The sequence below is a fragment of the Mobula birostris genome, chromosome 14 (assembly GCF_030028105.1).
Source record: "Mobula birostris isolate sMobBir1 chromosome 14, sMobBir1.hap1, whole genome shotgun sequence".
Lineage (NCBI taxonomy): Eukaryota > Metazoa > Chordata > Chondrichthyes > Myliobatiformes > Myliobatidae > Mobula > Mobula birostris.
This window is the reverse complement of record NC_092383.1, coordinates 93413186-93434466: the sequence shown is the minus strand read 5'-3', so window position 1 is coordinate 93434466 and position 21281 is coordinate 93413186. Positions and strand designations below refer to the sequence as shown.

Below are 21281 nucleotides of genomic sequence, written 5' to 3'. Positions count from 1 at the left end.
CCAGCACTTTATCTTTCCAAACCACCTATCACTTCTAGCTATCTTCCTTCCCCTCCCTCCACCTTTTTATTCTGGTACCTCCCCACCCCCTTCCTTTCCCATCCTGAACGTCTTGGCCTGAAACGTCGACTTTTTTTTCCATTTCAATGTATGCTGCCTGACCTGCTGAGTTCCTCCAGCATTTTGTGCATGCTGCTTTAGAAATATTTATATTTCTACAGTGCTTCCTCAACTACAAATGGTCCTAAAGTGCTTCACGCTCAAGGAAGTGAGTGTGAAATTTTAAAACCTCTAATCCATCGTAGATATAAACACCTTCATAGGAAGTTGCTGAAGTATTGATCTTCGGCATCATTTCACAATAAAAACATGTTTGCCAAGCCTGTTTTGATTTTATAATAGCAACAATATTCGGCATTGCATCTTAAATACAAGGCCCAGTCTAGACTTGATGACGTAAAACACCCAGGTAAACTTGTCACTCAATTCAGTCTGCAAGGGTAGCCTCAGCTTCCAGATGCAAGCATGTTAATTCTCTTCAAAGTTGCTGGCGAACGCAGCAGGCCAGGCAGCATCTCTAGAAAGAGGTAGAGTCGACATTTTGGGTCGAGACCCTTCGTCAGGACCCTTCAGCATCTGCAGAATTCCTCGTGTTTACGATGTCAATTCTCTGTTCCCCACCCATTCAGATCTCTGCCTCTTTGGCCTCTTATACAATCTCATCTTCTCTTTTGCATGTTGCAGTCCACTTCACAACTTTTGCTAGTCATACAAGTAATACTTACCTCTGCTCAGCATGTAAATCATGTAAAAGAACAATGACATTTTTGCATATTTAGCTTTCCTTCTTTAAATAATATTAGCTACATTCTTGGATCTTTAACAGTAAAATGCAATGTTAATTAAACAAAAAAAATTAAATAATGAAAGAAATATACTTTAAAAGAGAAAACTTAAAAACAAGCGACTCAGCAGATGCTGGAAATGTAGAGTAGCACACACAAAATGCTGGAGGAACTCAGCAGGTCAGGCGGCATCTATGGAAAAGAGGCGTTTCGGGCTTTTTGTGTGTGCTACTCAGTACAAAGAGGTCCCTCTGCAATATAACACCATTAAGCCAACATGCTTTAAAACAATTATGCCAGGGAAATGGACAGTTTCACATTAAACCCTACTTCTCAATTTTAACCTCCTAATCTCTTAACCGTTTTGTATTCAAGGCTCTCCCTACGATCTGTCCGCAAATCTATCCCCGATGGCCTGGGTAGGAACGTTTGGACGATTGCACACTGGTCGATGTTGCACCCGGAATCCTGAGGATGGGACCCGAAATGGCGGGGCACAGGGTCGGCGTGTGAACTGGGAGGATTAATTAAAACCCAGTTTAGCGGACAGTATAAAGGAGCGGAGAACACACCGAGAGACGATGTTCGCCAAGAGTTTTCGTGTCAAGTCCAACAGCGCGATCAAGGGCTCGGACAGGTGAGCTCATGGTGTTGTGGCCCGTCGACCCGGTGGAGGCGCCGCTGTCGCCCACACGTCCCTCCCACCCTGGCGGAACCCACAGCCCGCCGCCGCCGTCAGAATGCCGCATTCAGGCGTCAGCGCGGGTCCGGGGCGGCAGGCGGCCCTCTCTCCCGCTTCACTCTGCCTCCGGGACCCGGCGGTTTCACAGAGGTGAGTAATTGCTCATCGGTTGCAGCCTGACCCGCAAGTGTGTGTTTAACGTTCTCTCGTTAAATTCTGCCGCTGGAAGGTTGAATGACACTCGTGGATCAGGCTATAACTGGAGAGAAACTGCAGACGTTTCAGGTGTAAGGGTCTTGAACCGTTAAGGAGAGGAACCGGATTCACCGTATGACCAAGTGTGAGGCAGAGAATGAGGGATTATTGATTAGAGGAGAATGGAGTCGGGGGGAAAAAAAAATCAACCACGATTGAATAGCATTCCTTCAGTGCTAATAAAAAGCTTTAAAACTTGGGCCCTTACCTCCCCAGCTGAATCCACGACTTCCTCATCTGAAGACTGTAGTCAATGTGGATCCGTTGGTCCTGGAGGACTGGAGGATCGTTGTTTCGTTTTTACTGTGTACTGTACCAGCAGTTATGATTGAAATGACAATAAAAGCGACTTGACTTGACAATCAACCTCAAAGATGCATCCTTAGTCCACTGTTCCACTCTCTCTGTACTCTTGACTGCGTGGTTAACTGAAGCTACCATGCCATCTTTAAATTTACCAATGTAACTGCTGTTATCAGAATGTCAGGTGGTGATAAGGAGGTGTACTGGGGCTATTTTGCTGTTGGTTGGCTAAAAAAGAAACACACACACTCAACATCAGTAAGACCAAGGAATTGATTATGGACTTAAGGAAGGGGAAGTTGGAAGAACATATGCCAGTCCATATTGAGAGGTTAGTGATGGAAAGGATGAGCAACTTCAAGTTTTTGGGTGTCAACATCTCAGGGGAATTATCATGGTCAATTGCATCCATGCAATCACAAAGAAGGCACACCAGTGCCTGACTTCATTAGGAGTTTGAGGAGAGTTGTTATACCAAAGACCTTTCTTTCTTTTTGGCAAATGGCTGCCTGTTATTGGAGTCTCCAATGTGCAGGATCACAAAAGGCTGCAGAAGATTATAGACTCAGCCAGCTCCATCACTGGCACAACCCTCCCCCCACCATCAAAGATATCTTCAAGAGGCTCTCCCTCAAAATGATGGCATCCATCATTTAAGGATCCTCAGCATCCCTCTTCTCATCACTGCCATTGAGAAGAAGGTACAAGAGCATGAAATCCCACACTCAATGATTGATCGATCCAGGAACAGCTCCTTCTCTGCCAGATTTCTAAACAGTCCATGATCACCATCTCATTATTCATTTTCTTGCTATTTTTTGAAATTTGTATATATTTATATATTTGCTGCAAATTTCATGTCTTGTCATGCTGTCTGCCCCACTGAGTTCCTCCAGCTGTCTGGTTGTTACTCCAGATTCCAGTATTTGTAGTCTTCTGTGTCATCTCCTTTTCTGCCTGTTCCCTTAAACCCTTGATGCCCAAATATTGGTACTCTTTTTAAAATCTGTGTCTCAGCTACTTTGGCTAGAACACTCCAAAAAGTGCATGACCTGAAAGACGAAATTCTTCATTTGTCTTAAATAGGTAGTCCCTTATTCTAAATTGTTCATTAACTCTAAACTTCACCCACCCCCTGACCCCCACAGGGGGAAATGTCACAGTAACCTTTTTAAAAAAAAAAAAAAAAAAAACAAATAAACCTCTGGAATGACACACACAAAATAGTGGAGGAACTCAACATCTAAGGAGGAAAATAAACAGATAGCAGCACACATCAAAGTTGCTGATGAACACAGCAGGCCAGGCAGCATCTCTAGGAAAAGGTACAGTCAACATTTTGGGCTGAGACCCTTCATCAGGACTAACTGAAAGAAGAGATGGTAAAAGATTTGAAAGTGCGAGGGGGAGTGGGAGATCCGAAATGATAGGAGAAGACAGGAGGGGGAAGGGATGGAGCCAAGAGCTGGACAGTTGATTGGCAAAAGGGATATGAGAGGGTCATGGGACAGACGGGAGGCCTAGGAAGAAAGAAAGGGGGAGGGGGGAAGCCCAGAGGATGGGCAAGGAGTGTAGTGAGAGGGACAGAGGGAGAAAAAGGAGAAAGAGAGAGAGAAAAAATTAATAGTAATAAAAGACAAATAAATAACGGATGGGGTACGAAGGGGAGGTGGGGCATTAACGGAAGTTTGAGAAGTCAATGTTCATGCCATCAGGTTGGAGGTTACCCAGACGGAATATAAGGTGTTGTTCCTCCAACCTGAGTGTGGCTTCATCTTGACAGTAGAAGAGGCCGTGGATAGACATATCAGAATGGGAATGGGACGTGGAATTCCCTTGTCCATTCGTTCCCCCATCCCTTCCCACCGATCTCCCTGCTGGCACTTATCCTTGTAAGCGGAACAAGTGCTACACATGCCCTTACACTTCCTCCCTTACCACCATTCAGGGCCCCCGACAGTCCTTCCAGGTGAGGTGACACTTCACCTGTGAGTCGGCTGGGGTGATATACTGCATCCGGTGCTCCCGATGTGGCCTTCTATATATTGGCGAGACCCGACGCAGACTGGGAGACCATTTCGCTGAACACCTACGCTCTGTCCGTCAAAGAAAGCAGGATCTCCCAGTGGCCACACATTTTGATTCCGCGTCCCATTCCCATTCTGATATGCCTATCCACGGCCTCCTCTACTGTCAAGATGAAGCCACACTCAGGTTGGAGGAACAACACCTTATATTCCGTCTGGGTAGCCTCCAACCTGATGGTATTAACATTGACTTCTCTAACTTCTGTTAATGCCCCACCTCCCCTTCGTACCCCATCTGTTATTTATTTGTCTTTTATTATTATTAATTTTTTCTCTCTCTCTCTCTCTCTCCTTTTTCTCCCTCTGTCCCTCTCACTATACTCCTTGCCCATCCTCTGGGCTCCCCCCCCCCCTTCTTTCTCCCTAGGCCTCCTGTCCCATTATCCTCTCATATCACTTTTGCCAATCAACTTTCCAGCTCTTAGCTCCATCCCTCCCTCTCCTGTCTTCTCCTATCGTTTTGGATCTTCCCCCTCCCCCTCCCACTTCCAAATCTTTTACTATCTCTTCTTTCAGTTAGTCCTGACGAAGGGTCTCAGCCTGAAACATTGACCGTACCTCTTCCTATAGATGCTGCCTGGCCTGCTGCGTTCACCAGCAATTTTTATGTGTGTTGCTTGAAATTTCAGCATCTGCAGATTTCCTCGTGTTTGCAAAATAAACAGATGATGTTTTGGGCTGAGAGTCTTCATCGGGACTGGAAAGGGAGGGGACTGAAGCCAGACTAAGAGGGTGGGGGTGGAAGAACACTTGGTGTGGGTTGAGGGCAGAGAGAGTACAAGCTTTATGTATTTTAAAAAAATTATTCTTAATAAAATGTATAAAAAGTAAATTTGGTGCAATTCTCATTTTTAAAAATTTGTTTATTAGAGATACAGCGCAGAATAGGCCCTCCCAGTCCAATGAGCCGCACTGGCCAGCAGCCCACTTATTTAACCCTAGCGTAATCACAGGACTATTTACAATAACCAATTTATCTACTAACTGGTGCTTCTTTGGAATGGGGAACTAACGTATGCAGTCACTAGGAGAACGTACCCACAGAGGACACTGAATTGAACTCCAAGCTCCGATCCCTTGAGTTGTAATAGCGCTGTGCTAACCACTATGCTTTCATAGTGCCCCTTTGTATTCTTTGTGCCGTTTGGTCAATATGTATAGTAGTGATTGCACATTTGTTTTGGTACATAGCACTATTGCCATATGTGGCCCTTTTGAGATGATGCACCTTCTGTTGTTTGTGGGGCTTTCCCATTGGACTCAGCCCCTCGCAGGAGCTGAGGGACCCTGGACTCTGGTCCTTTCCCTAAAGCCTTTGCATTGGCTGCACCAATCTTCAGTGCACCCCTCAGCATGGACCCCTGCAACCTGGAACGTGACAGTCGGCAGCATTCTCATACAGGCATTCCTCTATGCTGAAAGACCAAGTTAGGCAGACCAAAGTGTGCCTTTCGCCAAGTGGGGGGTTGGGGGGAAATTAAATTGTCTGTTTCAGGCTGCAGCCTTGTGTCAGAACTGTTTGGGGAGGGAAGATAGCAGATATAATAATAACTTATTTATAGATCACTTTTCATACAGGTGATGTAGTTCAAAGTGCTTTCCAATGGGATAACATGTAAACATGAAAGTAAAAGACAAGAAGATGTTAGTTAAAAGCAAGTTTTAATAAATAGGTTTTGAGGTGGTGTTTAAGTGTCAACTGAGCCTGCATCCCTTATAGTTTTAGGTATTGAATTCCACAGTTTAGGAGCATAGTTTGAAAAAAGCTAACCTGCCAATTATCTTTTGAGGGAGATTGTTTAAAACTAAAGAGTGTTGGAAGAAGACCTGAGAGCTTGAGCAGGATTATAAAACAAAAGCTATTCTGTGATGTACTCCGGGCCAAGGTCATTAAGAGCTTTGGAAAAACAAGTAAGAGAACTTTAAAATCAACACTAAAAGATACAGGAAGCCAATACGGAGTAGTTAGGATGGGTGTGATATGTTCCGTCATTCTGATTTTGGTTAAAAGTCTGAATAATTTTGTTCTGAATGAGATGAAGTTTGTCAATAGATTACTTTGGAAGGCCAGTAAAAAGTGCATTGCAGTAATCTAGTCTTTGATATATTGGTATGAATGAGTTTTTCAGCATCATTGCATGACAAAAGCAGGCGTACCTTTACAATTTTTTTAAATGAACTGCTGCTGTGCTATAAGGAGAGGGGGACGGTTGAAATTCGGGGTGAGGGATCGGAGAGTGTTTGTGGAGACAGCTGCTGGAGAGTAATAAGCAGGGCACCAAGGCTGCCAGTGCTGGAATCTGATAAATAAGGAAAGTGGTAATGGGAGCCATTTGGAGAGAAGGGAAAGTGAGAAGGAAACAGACGTTGAGGGGATCTAGTGTAATGGAAGGTGGATTGAACCAGATGCGGAATTGAAGTGGTGCGGGGGAGGTGTGCTGGAGGGTGGTATGTGAAAGGAAACAAAAGAAAATGGAAGGAGAGATGGGGGAACGTGGGAGGTAATGGTTACCAGAAACTGGAAAATCCAGCGTTCATACCATTGGACTGAAGACTATCAGGTGAAATAATGACATGCTGTTCCTTGAGACCAGTGTGCAAAATGCCGGAGGAACTCAGCAGATCAGACAGCGTCTATGGAGGGAATAAACAGTCGACATTTCAGACAAGACGCCGTCTGCACTGGGCCTTGGCCTTGTATAGGAAAGACCAAGGATGGCATGCCAGTGTGGGCATGGATAGGTGATTTGAAATGGCACAGAACTGGGAGCTAGAATGATCATTCTGGACAAAGGGCAGCTGCTGTGCAAACCATTCACATAATCTCTGCTTTGTTTTGGTGACATAAGGAGCACCAATACGGTGGGTGGAAGAAAGGCCATTTAGATCCCTTCTCCCTGTCTACATTATCAACACCTCCCGCCTTACTCTATCTTCAAATAGCTGAAGTAATTTTCTTTTCATGAAACCACATTGCCTCTAATTATGTAATGGTCCACTTCTATTTCCATTGGATTTTAGGACTTCCTCAGTGACAGATGTTTGGCCAAGCAACTGAGGCTTTCCCGGTGTAACATTTCTAGTTTTCCCTTCTGGGTCCTTCCCAGAATTTAGGGAATTTTGTCAAATTATATCCAATTTATCTGACATTAATTCCATTTTTTTTGCTCCCAAGGATCCTAGGATAATAAACCATGAAACCTAGGAAATTGTAAGCCTTTAGCCCGGTAAGTTTGCCAGTACCATTCTTTGATGGTGCTTGCATCTTCTTCCCTTTCTCTTGGGCCCAGATTCTGTAGGATTACTGGAGCACGAAGTCCAACACCCAACGATTCAGGACCAGTTTTTTTTTCCCTATTGCTGTCAGATTTCTGAATTGTCCATGAGCATTACTTCTTTGTTTGTAATTTATAATGATTTTGTCTTTGCATTGCACTACTGCCAAAAAACAAATCGTACAAGTCAGTGATAGTAAACCTGATTGTGACAAATATATAATACTTGTGTAAGCCCTCGACTGTTTCTTTATTTCCATTGGTTCTTAGTTGAAACTAATAAGACCAAACCTAATGCAAATCACACAGTGAGCCAGGCAGTATATGTGGAGAGTAAAACAGTTCCATTTTCCTTAAAACATAAAGGCCCTAATTCAGCCAATCAAGTCTACGCTGCTTCACAGATCAATCACATCTCCTGCTAATTTCCCCCATACTCTGTTCGTCACACACTATCATCAACTACCTGCAGATTGCTCTGCCTAATCCTTTACTGCAATCAATTAACTTGGCAACTGGCACATTGGTTGTTGTTGGAGGTCAGGATCTGAACTACTCTTTATGAGGCATAGGAGCAGAATTAGGCCGTTTGGCACATTAAGCCTGATGTATTATACTTCTCAACCCCATTCTCCTGCATTTTCCCAGTAATCTTTGTTACTTGCGCTAATCAAGAACCTAATGGAGGAGGAGGAGAAGATGGTGGCGCGACGCAGCACGCAGTGGCTACTCTGGTGAATGACATCTATAATCTGTCAAGTAGGGTGCCATGCATAATCCTGATTTGATGGAGACGGACGTGAGAGCACGGAGGAACATCTGGAGAAACTTCTGAAATGCCTTTTTCGCTGCCGCTGCTACTGTGTGATCCAGACTCTCCGGAGGAGAAGGCCCCGAGTCCTCGGCTTTGCTTGTTTCTTGGTGGCCGGGGCGGGGTTGAAGCGCTCGGCAGAGATGGTGCTCTGTGTCGTAGGGCTGATCGGAGGCTCGAAGTTTTCGGACGGACTCAGAGTCGGCTGTGGTCGGGTGCTTCTAATGCATCGGCAGTTGTTGGCGCCTGGAGGTTTATGGCAGGGAGAGTTTCTCCCTTTTGCCGCCTGCTACTGTATCGGGACTATCAGGAGTCGATCGGAACTTTGAGACTATTTTTTACCGTGCCCATGGTCTGCTCTTTATCAAGTTAGGGTATTGCTTTGCACTGCTGTAGCTATATGTTATAATTATGTGGTCTTGTCAGTGTTAGTCTTTGGTTTGTCCTTTTTTTTGTGATATCACTCTGGAGGAACATTGTATCATTTCTTAATGCATGCATTTCTAAATGACAATAAACGAGGACTGAGTGTCCTCATAATCTAATCTAATCAACCTCTTTGCGGGGCCCAACACTGCTCACAAAACTCCTAAGTGTGATCTGACCAATGTCTTATAAAACCTCAGCATTGCATCCTTAATTTTTATATCCCAGTCCTCTTGAAACGAATATTAACATTCTTTCGTTACTACCAACGCAACCTTTAGGGAAACCCGCACACAGATTCTCAAGTCCTTCTTCACCTTCAATTTCTGAATTTGGTCCTCAGTTAGAAAACAGTCCACACCCTTATTTCTTCTACTAAATGCATGACCATATAGTTCCCTACCCTATGTTCCATTTGCCGCTTCTTTGCCAATTCTATGAATCTGTTGAAGTCCTTCTGCAATTCCTTGCTTCCTCGACACTGGTTACACCCTTCCACCATCTTTGTATCATTCACGACCTTGGCCACAAAGCCATCGATTCTGACATCCAGATTATAATTTATATTTGCATTATATTTTACTTTCACAACCTTACCGTACACTTGTCAAACATCGTCTTCCACAGATGCTCACTGATCCACTTTGGTATTTCTGGCATCTGCTGTCTTTTAGTTTGAGGCATAGTCTATTCAGCTGGGGTTAAGGTAGATGTAGACGTCAAATTCAATGAGTCAGTAAATTTGAAACAAAGGAGCAAGTCAGCAATGGTACCCATGAGACTACAGGTGCAACAAGGCCTGTGGGTGACTCCTTTTGCAGAAGGAACTCTGCCTTGGTGCAGATTGATACCAGTCACACACAACAACTTTTAGCTTTAGTTGTCATATGTACATCGAAACATACAGTGAAATGCATCATTTTGAGTCAATGACTAGTGCCGTCTGGGGGCAGCCCGCAAGTGTCAACATGCTTCACTGAGCCAATATAGCATGTCCACATCTTGCTAACTAACCTTTCTTTTGTACATCTTTGGAATGTGAGAGGAGATCCACCTGGTCACAGGGAGACTGTGCAAACTCCTTACAGACTGAACCCAGGTCTCTGATTGCTGACACTGCAAAGTTTTATGCTAACCGCTATTCTACCTCGCCATCCTCCCATTCGAGATATTTACCAGGAGCGCTGCATACGTAGGACCCTTGGCTTTTTCAATGATCCCTCCCATCTGTCCAACAATCTCTTTGACCCCCTACCATCCAACAAGAGGTACTATATCATTAGAACAAGTACCGATAGGACAGGGAACAGCTTCTTCCCCCAGGCTGTGAGACTACTGAACTCCCTTCCACCACCCAAGTCTCATCACGTATGAAGTGCCAGTAGCGTTATACTGTTTACTTTTTCACTTGTGTCATAAATGCACCTTAGTATTTTTAAAATTTATTTGTGGTAATATTACTTTGTGTTTTGTGTGTGTGTTTGTGTGTTACATGTACTGTGCTGTGCACCTCAGTCCATAAGAACATTGTTTCATTCGGTGGTATACATGTACACAGATGAATGACAATGAATTTGAACTAGAGGAAGAAAGGACAACTTCATGTAATAAAAAACATTCTCCTTGTATCAAGAGAATCTGTAGCTAGCTCCACATTATCAAGGAAAACCAACGAATATATAAAAATAATTCAAAGGGAAGTAATCCAAATCCCAGATTGTTGAGGGTCTAAAGTGCCAAAGGCAACTGATGAATTTATTGTTTTAAACAACGCTTCCCTTTTATTCTACAGGAGGAAACTCCGGGCAGACGTACAGGCTGCCTTTTCTTTGTCTGCTGATCAACTGTCACGCCTCATACCCAACAAGGAGGATCTGAATGTGGTGAAAATGTACCTGCACAAAGGAGAAGCAGTGACTGTTTATGTTTTGAACAAAAACCCCATCTTCTTTGAAATGGACAAGAGATTCTATCCAACAGGTCTGGTTGGTTTAATTTTGATCATTTTCTAAAAGCCCCTGAAAGAGCAGAGTTATTAATTGTTAGAAACTTGTCATGGTTCTGTTAAAACTTTCAGATGTAAGTTGTTTAGCTCTGAGGGAGAAAAAGCTAGTTTGATGTTTTGAAGAAAGGTCTCAGCACGTAATATTGACTGTTTATTCATTTCTATAAATGCTACCTGACCTGCTGAGTTCCTCCAGCATTTTGCGTGTGAGTTGCTTTGGATTTCTAGCATCTGCAGAGTTTGTCGTGTTTCTGCTCGATGTTTGGTGTTCATTGATTGTAGGAGCCGTGTACCTATTTTCTGTCTGTCAGTATTGCATTTTGTGTTGTGTGTTTATTATCGGCACATGGGTTGGGACATGTAGAAGCAAATGAGTATAGCTACATATTCACGCTTTGTCTTTAGGTCAGCTTAGTCTAGTTGAGAATTAGAGCCGTCAGTTGATTTTTTTTTTTTGGTTGCTAACTTTGATCTTAAGACCGCGATTAGCTTTGCTAGTTGCTATTATATCGTTATTAGACTTTATTTAGTTATATCATTAGTTTTAGATTCATTAATTTTCTGTTGCTACAAGACCGGTTGTCTTTGCTGGTTTCTTACTCCTTTGAATTTTGGAACTTGGTATTTAAAGTTCATCGTACTGTGCCAATCCTGTGCTTAATCTCACAGCGGTTTGGCTTTGTTTTCAGGTAACTGCTACAGTTGTTATCTTAAAGGGGATCCTTTGAGTCACTTGCAGTTCCATACCAAGGCTGCCCTAGATTTACCAATTGATGTTGCCAGGTTTTGAGGACCTGAATTATAGGGAAAGGCTGAATAGCTTAGGATTTTATTTCCCTGGAGCGTCAGAGAATGGGGGTATAAATAGGTCAATGCAAGCAGGCTTTTTCCACTGAAGTTGGGTGCAACTTGAACTAGAGGTCATGGGTTAAGAGTGAAAGGTGAACTGTTTGAGGAGAACATGAGGGGGATCTTCATCAATCAAAGGATGGTGCGAATGTGGAATGAGCTGCCAGTGGAAGCGGTGGATGCAAATTCGATTTCGACATTTAAGAGAAATTTGGATAATTACATTGATGGAAGGGGTATGGAGAGCTGTGGTGCAGGTACGGGTCAATGGCACAAGGCAGAATGATAATTCAGCACAGGCTAGATGGGCCAAAGGGCCTGTTTCTGTGCTGTATTGCTCTATGATTCTGTGATAGATGTGGAGTGAACAAATTGGGACATCAGAATATTTTTATTCAAGACTTGACAGAGGTTGTATGTCAGAATTTCCTGTGAAGTGCCTGGCAGATTGATCTGTGATAATTGAGATACTTCAGCAGGACTGAAAACCAAACCATTACTGAATCAATCATTCCTCTTGCTGAGGTACTGAAGCAAATTAGGGAACGTATGAAATAAGTTTACAGTTTAGAAGCACCCCGCATATTGTAAAGCAGGGGTCCCCAACCTTTTTTGCATTGCGGACCGGTTTAATATTGACAATATTCTTGCAGATCGGCCAACCCGGGGGGGGGAAGTAAGGGTAGGGTTGCCAACGGACAAGAGTAGCAGTCAAATATGTTGTTTACCCCGAGAAAGACTACAATGACCATGAAGCCTTGCGCGGGCACCAGCGTGCATGCGTGACTTGCAAATGTACCTGCCGATTTCTCTCAACAAATCGTTTTTGGCGATTCTGTTCCGGGGGTGGGGGGGGGGCAGGAGTGTTAATCATGACCGGTATATAAGTGATTAAGTGGCTAATACACTCAATTTCATTTCTAAAAGGGTTTATCTAACAAATTTAATATTAAACTCTCAGCGCATATTTTCCTCGCATGAGTATAGTGATAAGTCAATTATCAGGGGAGCTTGAAGTAAGTGTTGAACGAACTTCCAGTAGAAGTGGTAGAGGCAGGTTCGATATTATCATCTAAAGAAAAATTGGATAGGTATATGGACAGGAAAGGAATGGAGGGTTATGGGCTGAATGCAGGTCGGTGGGACTAGGTGAGAGTAGCGTTCGGCACGGACTAGAAGGAGTGAGATCGCCTGTTTCCGTGCTGCAATTGTTATATGGTTATATAAGTAAGTCAATAGCATCATAGCATTTAAGTAACATTTGGATATTAAACATACAGCACATATTTTCCCTGTATGAACATATAAAATCATTGCAACACACCAACATCGCTGAATCAGTGGAAGCCCTGGGCTTGTTTCCCTGCAACAACACGGTCCCATCGAGGGGTGATGGGAGACAGCGATACTCAAAGGGGGTTCCTTATGTCCAGTCTATTCCGCAATTTAATTTTCGTTGCATTCATTGCAGAGCTATGTTGGAAATGGAAGAAACGTTTTCAGTGCTTTCGTGGCTATCTCAGGATATTCAGCCTTGACTTTGATCCAGAATGCCGGCAGAGATGTTATGTCAAACATACTTTTCAGCCCGCCGTCATTTGCAAGCTGGAGGAGTTGATCTCCTTCCCGCACTAACATGCATGACGCGCGGGTAATGACCTTGCGTGCGTTCAAGTTCAACAGGGCGTGACAGGGAATGAGGAAATGTGCAGCTGACTCATCGCCAAATCATATCATTTCCTCGAGGCCCAGTAGCACATGCTCTGCGGCCCGGTACCGGTCCGTGGCCCAGTGGTTGGGGACCAATGTTGTAAAGCACTTAGTGCTGCTTGGGTTCGAGATCGAGTTCTTCACTGTTTGTCCAGGTGAGCTGGAAATCTGGCTGTTGAAAATCTAAAAAATTATTTGTATTTTATTTGGTCAATTTTTGTAAGAAGCAACTTATTTCCCATGGAGTATGACAATGATCTCATTAAAACATACAAAATCCTTAAGTGGTTTGACAGGGTAAATGTAACTGGTGTGTCTAGAACCAACAGTCCCACCTCAAAGTAGGGACAGAAGATTTGAGACAAAGGATAAAACTTTAGAATTCTACTTGGATTTTCAGAAGGCCTTTGACAAGGTGCCACACATGAGGCTTCTTAACAAGCTATGAGTCCATGGTATTACAGGGAAGATTTCTGCATGGATAAAACGGTGGTTGATTGGTAGGAGGCAAAGAGTGGAAATAAAGGGAGTCTTTTCTGATTGGCTGCCAGTGACTAGTACTGTCCCACAGGGGTCTGCGTTGGGACTGATTCTTTTTACGTTGAATGTCAGTGATTTGGATAAAGGAATTGATGACTTTGTTGCAAAGTTTGCAGATTATGTGAAGATAGGTGGAGGGGCAGGTAGTTTTGAGGGAAAGAGTCGACATAAGGACTTAGAAGAATGGTTAAAGAAATGGCAGATGGAATACAATGTTGGGAATTGTTTGGTCATGCATTTTGGTAGAATTGAAAGGGTTGACTATATTCTAAATGAAGTGAAAATACAAAACACTGAGGTGCAAAGGGACTTGGGAGTCCTTGTGCAGGATTCTCTAAAGGTTAATTTGCCAGTTGAGGCTATGGTACTTAAGGCAAATGAAATATTAGCATTCATTTCAAGAGGATTAGAATATAAAAGCAAGGATGTAATGTTGAGACTTTATAAAGCACTAGTGAAACTTCACTTAGTATTGTTGGCAGTTTTGGGCCCCTTATCTTGGAAAGGATGTGGTGAAACTGGAGAAGATTCAAAAGAGGTTCACAAAAATGATTCCAGGATTGAAAGACTTGTCATATGAAGAGTGTATAATGACTCTGGGCCTGTATTTGCTAGAATTCAGAAGAATAAGGGATGACCTCATTGAAGCCTATCAAATGGTGAAAGGCCTTGATAGAGTGGATGTGGAGAGGATGTTTCATATGGTGGGAGAGTCTAAGACCAGAGGACAGAGTCTCAGAATAGAGGGGCTTCCTTTTAGAATGGAAATGAGGGATTTCTTTAGCCAGAGAGTGGCGAACCTGGAATTCTTTGCCACAAACAGTCTTTATGTATATTTAAGGCAGAGATTGATAGATTCTTGATTGGTCGGGGCATGAAGGGTTACGAGGAGAAGGCAGGAGTTTGGGGCTAAGAGGAAAATTAGATCACCCATGATGAAATGGCGGAGCAGACTCAATGAGCCAAATGGCTTAATTCTGCTCCTATATCTTATAGTCTTATGCTGTTATAGTCAGAGTTGTTAACCCTGAGCTGAAACCCAAACCTGGAAGACCAGTGGACCACTCTTAGTCTAATCTCTGCCTTTTGACCTATTTGGCATGGGTGACCCTACCAAGAGCCAAAGCATAAAGCCCTGACTCCGGCCAGTTTAGCTCTCCGGGTCACTGAGATACACAAGCGTCCAAACCCTACAACAAGGTTGAGGTCCTCTTGGAGGGTCGATAGAGCTTGTCACGGACCCCGTGACGGGAGTAAAGAACCAGCAGAGATGCAAAACACTTTAGAGTCCAGTATTGCTATAAACTAATAATATTTATTAGTAACTACGCAATACAGTAATATAAATGTAGATAAATCAAACAGGTTAGCAATGATTATATATGTAAGTATATCAGTAAGTGTGGAAATATATGAAAAACCAAGCTTCTTCAAGTCTACGGGTAAAAAGATACAGCCTTACGATGATGAGTAAAGTTCAGTTCAGTTTGTGGTGGTGAGTTGAGTAGTGATGGAGAGAGAGAGAGAGGGAGAGATTTGAGTCTTCAGTTGAGCTGACGTCGTCGATCTTCCCGTTGTCCTCCGAAATCCTTTAAAAGTCACCGACTGTGACCACAACAAAGGGGAGCAGTTTCTCTATGGTGGAGCTATCAACCCAGGCAAAGGTTGGACACATGGACAACTCCCCACCGGTCACTGCCTTTTCACTGCAAGAGCCACTGATCGATCTGCGTCATTGATCCTCCAAAAAAACCCACTTTTTCTGTGGACACAACAAAGCTCATTCAGTGTCCACTAACACGTGCCTGAGCTCTATCATCTGACCTCCTATTTCATCTTCCCGTGCTGAGTACCAACTGTGAGTCAAATAACTCCCCCCTTCTCTGTCTGTGTAAGAATACAAGCAGGCGATATCCTTGAGGAAAGTATAAACAAACCTGTAGAGAAATCATAACATCGATTGTCCATCAAATAACGCCGCCTTCGGTCATCATAGCAACTTACGAGCTGCTCGGTGCCACCTCCCACTCAGCAAAGATCCAAAAGTTAGCCAGTTCTTTCTCGTGCCTTAAGGTGACAGTCCAAAAGCTAGTCTCTGTCTGTCTCTGTCTCTGTCTCTGTCTGTCTCTCTCTTTCTCTCTCTCTCTCTCTCTGTCTCTCTATCTGTCTGTCTCTCTCTCTCTCTCTCTCTCCTTCTCCCTTTTCAAAACAACATGTCGTTGTTAAATAACTCTCTCTATCGCTCTCTTTTCAAAAGCACAGTTCATAGGGGTAATTCAGGACCCCGTCACAAGCTGTTGTGGCTTAATCTCAGAAACTTCTTAAGGCAGGGGTTCACCAGATGTTATGCAATTTGAGGAATATGGGGTTATTATTGTTCAGTATTTATTTTAGAGCTATAGCACAGTAACAGCCCCTTCCAGCCCAATGAGACCATGCAAACTAATTTACTCACCAACGTGTACTCTTTGGAGTGTGGGAGGAAACAGGACCAAACCATCGCGGTCGTGTGCAAACTCCTTATAGATAGTGGTGGAATTGAACCTTCCTGGGTCGCTGGTGCTTTAATAGTGTTACACTAAATGTAACTTTGGATTGATGTAAGGCTCTGCTGGGATTTGAACCCAGAATCTCCTGTTTACTAGACAGGCACTTTAACCATCTAAACCACAGAGCCACAATTGCAGAAAATGAATCTAAGTCTTAAAAGAAACAGTCAGGTTTAATATCACCAGCATGTGGTGAAATCTGTAAACATGAGAAATTCTGCAGATGCTGGAAATCCAAAGCAGCACTTTTCAGGACTCGGGTCCTGAAGAAGTGTCTCAGCCCGAAACATTGACTGTTTATTTCTCTCCATAGATGCTGCCTGACTTGCTGAGTTCCTCCAGCATTTTGTGTGTGTGTGTGTGTACTTCTATATGGTGAGGTAGTGTTCGTCAGTTCATTGTCCATTCAGAAATCTGATGGCGGAGGGGAAGAAGCTCTCAGATATGTTACTGAATAGTGTAGCAGGAACAAGTGTCCAAATGAAACACTTCTGGTAAATTGGTAAATCAGTTTATTATTGTCACATGTACCAAGGCACAGTGGCAAATTTATCTTGCGTATCACCATCCATGCAGATCAAATATTAAATCAGTGCTCTGAGGTAGAACAAGGTACAACGATAATGTGTAACAGATTCAGAAAAAGAATAAGGTGTAAGGCCATAATGAAGGAGATTGTGAGGTCGAGTCCATCTAATTGTACTAGGGGACCATTCACCAGTCTTATAACAGCGGTCCTTGAGCTGATGATTCATTGTGTCTTGCACTGGAGATCATGTGCTTTTCGCTGTTACATTTGCATTATAATACTTGATTATATATCTCTCTTGACTGTTCAATTCCTTTAACTCTGATGCAGAGAGGTGGATAATGGACTCTCATCCAGCTTGCTCAGACTATTGTATCTTCTTCCTTATGGGGGTGGGGGGGAGAAGAGAGGATGTCCGACGTGGGTAGTGTCTGATTACACTGGCTGCTTTTCCAAGGCGGGAGTCCGTGGCGGGTCGGTTAATTCCGTTGAGGTGCTGAGCCATGTCCACAACGCCGTGCTGTTCCTTGCAGGCTCAGCTGAGCAGTCACTATACTAAGCCGTGATGCCTGCAGACAGAAGGCTTTCTATGGTACACCAGTAAAATTTGAGGGTCAACAGAAATATGCCAATTTTGTTTAGGGAGTAGATATGCTGGTGAGCTTTCTGCCTCCTTTTCTTGCAAGTCTAAAAATATTTCTTTCTCCTAAATATGATTAAGTTGATTGCTTGGTCAGAGTTAAACTAAGAACTATTTTAAATGGCAGATAATTATTACCTTTCCATTAACATTCCCAGAAGAGTATTTCACTGAAGTTAATAGCTGCAATTTACTCATGATTAATATGCTCCTACTCTGTTATTTCAGAGAACATTTCAAAAGATGGTGCCACAGTTATTTGGGTAGAGATTTCAATCGGGGGAGGCAATAGCAAGTAAATTTATAAAGTGAGTCTGGTAACAGCAGGAGTCAATGAGCCGTGTGGGCAGAAGGGAAGATCGTTCACAGCTAGTCAACAAAATACTCGCAAAGATGTAGCACTTCACGTTGTTCCTGCTGTATTTAAGATTATTTTATGTACGTTCTGTCTTTTGTGCAAGAGGTCTCTGTGCTTCATTGACCTCAACCTACAGACTCGCGTTCAATGACTCTACAACTCATGTTCTCAGTATTATTTATTTATTTGTTTGTTTATTTTATTTGCAGTTTGTCTTTTTGTATGTTGGTAGTTTTTCATTGATTCTATTGTATTTCTTTGTTATACTGTAAATGCCTGCAAAAAAGTAAGAATCCCCAGGAAGTATATGGCTGTGGTCCCCAACCTTCAGTCCGCAGCCCGGAGATTGGGGACCACTGGTATATGGTGACATATGGGTACTTTAATAATGATAAAAAGAAGAAAGCCCTTAACACTGAGTGGAGTTATCAGGACGCCATCATGACGGCGGTTTTTTAGCAAGCTTTTTTATTTTTACGAGGCCAAGTTGCTAGCTCGACGCTCAACCCAGCACGGATGGAAAGTGTGCAAGGGAGCCGGCTGGATTCGAACTCAGGAGCCTTCGCTCCGAAGTCCGGCACTGATGCCACTACGCCAACAGCCGGCTACTTTAATAATCAACTTACTTTGAATTTTGAATATTTGACCTTCCTATCATTACTGAATGCTCACGTGTGACAGGAACATGTTGCTTCCTTGTGTTAGCTGCGCCAGATTCAGAATCAGATTTAATATCATCAGCATAAGTCATGAAATTTGTTAACTTCGCAGCAGCAGTACAATGCAATACAATTACATAATAGTAGAAAAAAATGTGAATTTCTATAAATATATATACTTTTTTAAAATAGTTAAATTAAATAAGTAGTACAAAAATAGAAATAAAGAAGGTAGTGAGGTAGTGTTCATGGGTTCAGTGTCCATTCAGAAATTGGATGGCAGAGGGGCAGAAGCTGTTCCCGAATCATTGAGTTTGTGCTGAAGGCTTCTGTACTTCCTCCTTGATGGTAGCAATGAGAACAAGACATGTCCTGGGTGATGGGGGTCCTTAATGATGGATGCCATCTTTCTGAGGCATCGTTCCTTAAAGATATCCTGGATACTATGGAGGTTAGTGCCCATGATGGGAGCTGACTAAGTTTACAGCTCGCTGCAGCTTATTCCGATCCTGTGCAGTTGCGCTCCCTCCATACCAGACGATGTAGCCAGTTAGAATGCTGTCCATGGTACATCTGTAGAAATTTGCAATTGTTTCAGGTGAGATATGCAATCTCCTCAAACCCCTCATGAAATATAGCCACTGTCTTGCCTTCTTTATAGCTGCATCAAAATGTTGAGACCAGCTTCGGTCCTCAGTGACATTAACACCCAGAAACTTGAAATTGCTCACTCTCTCCACTTCGGATCCCTCTATGAGGACTGGTATGTTTTCCTTCACCTTGCCCTTTTTGAAGTCCACAATCTGTTCTTTGGTCTTACTGACTCTGGGTGCAAGGTTGTTGCTGCGACACCACTCAACTAACTGGTGTATCTCACTCCTGTATGCTGTCTCGTCATCTACGATTCTGCCAACAATGGCTGTATCGCCAACAAATTTATAGATGGCATTTGAGCTGTGCCTAGCCACACATTCTTGGGTGTAGAGGGTGTAGAGCAGAGGGCTAAGCACACTTCCCTGTGGTGCACCAGTGTTGATTGTCAGTGACATGGAGATGTTATTTCCAATCTGCACAGATTATGGGCTTCCAATTAGGAAGTTAAGGATCCAGTTGCAGAGGAAGGTACAGAGACCCAGGTTCTGAAGCTTTTTGATCAGAACTGTAAGAATGATGGTGTTAAACGCTAAACTGTAGTCAATAAAGAACATCCTGACATAGGTATTTGTATTGTCCAGGTGGTCCAAGGCCGCATGGAGAGCCAATGAGATTGTGTCTGCTGTAAACCTGTTGTGAGGATAGGCAAATCACAGTGGGTCCAGGTCTTTACTGAGGCAGGAGTTGATTCTAGCCATAATTAACCTCTCAAAGCACTTCATCACTGTAGACATGAGTGATACTGGACGATAGTCATTAAGGCAGCTCACCCTGCTCTTGGGCACTAGTATAATTGTTCCCCTTTTGAAGCAGGTGGGAACTTAAGATTGTAGTAGTGAGTGATTAAAAATGTCTTTGAACATCCCTGCCAGTTATTTGGCAGAGGTTTTCAGAACCCTACCAGGTATTACCCACTTGAAAGACAGCTTGACATCAGCCTCCATTACAGAGATCACAGGGTCACCAGGTGATGCTGGGATCCCCATAGTAGTTTATTCTCCCTTTCAAAGTGGGCATAGAAGGCGCTAAGCTCGTCTGGTAGTGAAGCATCACTGCCTTTCATGCTATTGGGTTTCACTGCATAGGAAGTAATGTCCTGCAGACCCTGCCAGAGTTGATGTGCATCTGATGTCGCCTCCAACCTTGGCTGGAATGGTTCTTTCGGTCTTAAAAGAGCCCTCCGCAAGCCATACCTGGTTTTCTTCTACAGACGTGGGCCGCCAGGCTTGAATGCCACAGATCTAGGTCTTAGCAGACTATGAACCTCCTGGTTCATCCATGGTTTTTGATTTGAGTATGTACTGTAAATTCTTGTAGGCACACGCTCATTCACACAGGTTTTAGTGAAGTCAGTGATAGCTGTGACATACTCATTCAGACTCGAAGATGAATCCCTACATACAGTCCAGTCCACTGATTCAAAGCAGTCCTGTAAGCACACCTGCTCTCCCCTTGTCCATACCTTCTTGGTCCTTGCTACTAGCGCTGCAGTCTTCAGTGTCTGTCTATACTCAGCTGGGTGATAAGACTTTCTAAAGTATGAGTATGGGATAGCACAGTAAGCACTCTTGATGGTGGTGTAACACCGGTCCAACATATTGTTTCCTCTGGTACTACAAGTGACTTTTTTTGGTAATAATTATTTAGAGACTTTTTTCGAGCTGGCCTGGTTAAAATCCCCCAGAATGATGGAGAAGGCATCGGGATGTGCTGTTTCATGCCTGTTGAATACATCGCTCAGCTCATCTAGTGCCTATTTTACACTAGCCTGAGGTGGAATGTATACTGCTACCAAGATGATCGCTGAAATCTCCCACTGCAGATGAAATGGACGACACTTGATTGCGAGGTGTTTCAGGTCTTGTGAACAGGACTAGGACATCACCGCCATGTTTGTACACCACAAGGAGTTGATCATGAAGCACACTCCTCCTCCCCTGCCTTTGAAAGATTCAGCAGTCCTATCTTGGTGGTGTATTGTGAACCCATCAATCTGAATCGCTGTGTCTGGAACGGAAGGGGTCAACCAAGATTCCTTGAAACAAAAAACACAAGTGGTCCTAATGTCCCTCTGGTACACCACTGTAGCTCTGAGATCTTCAAT

The 21281-nt window shown here is 43.4% G+C and overlaps 1 protein-coding gene and 1 non-coding gene across 4 annotated transcripts in view; one reads left to right on the top strand and one right to left on the bottom strand.

Moving 5' to 3' along the window:
• Positions 1-1286: 1286 nt before the first annotated feature.
• The window catches only part of eif2d (eukaryotic translation initiation factor 2D), a 61416-nt gene continuing 41421 nt past the window's right edge, over positions 1287-21281 (top strand). For 2 of the 3 annotated variants that reach the window (XM_072278956.1, XM_072278954.1), the window contains exons 1-2: positions 1287-1677; positions 10477-10664. In XM_072278956.1, coding sequence (XP_072135057.1) covers positions 1586-1677; positions 10477-10664 — 280 coding nt within the window. In that variant the 5' untranslated portion in view covers positions 1287-1585. The remainder of the gene's footprint in view (positions 1678-10476; positions 10665-21281) is intronic. The other variant, XM_072278955.1, reaches the window with a different exon arrangement.
• trnat-agu (transfer RNA threonine (anticodon AGU)) lies at positions 16392-16465 on the bottom strand. The gene has a single exon. It is a non-coding gene; the product is annotated as a tRNA-Thr (tRNA).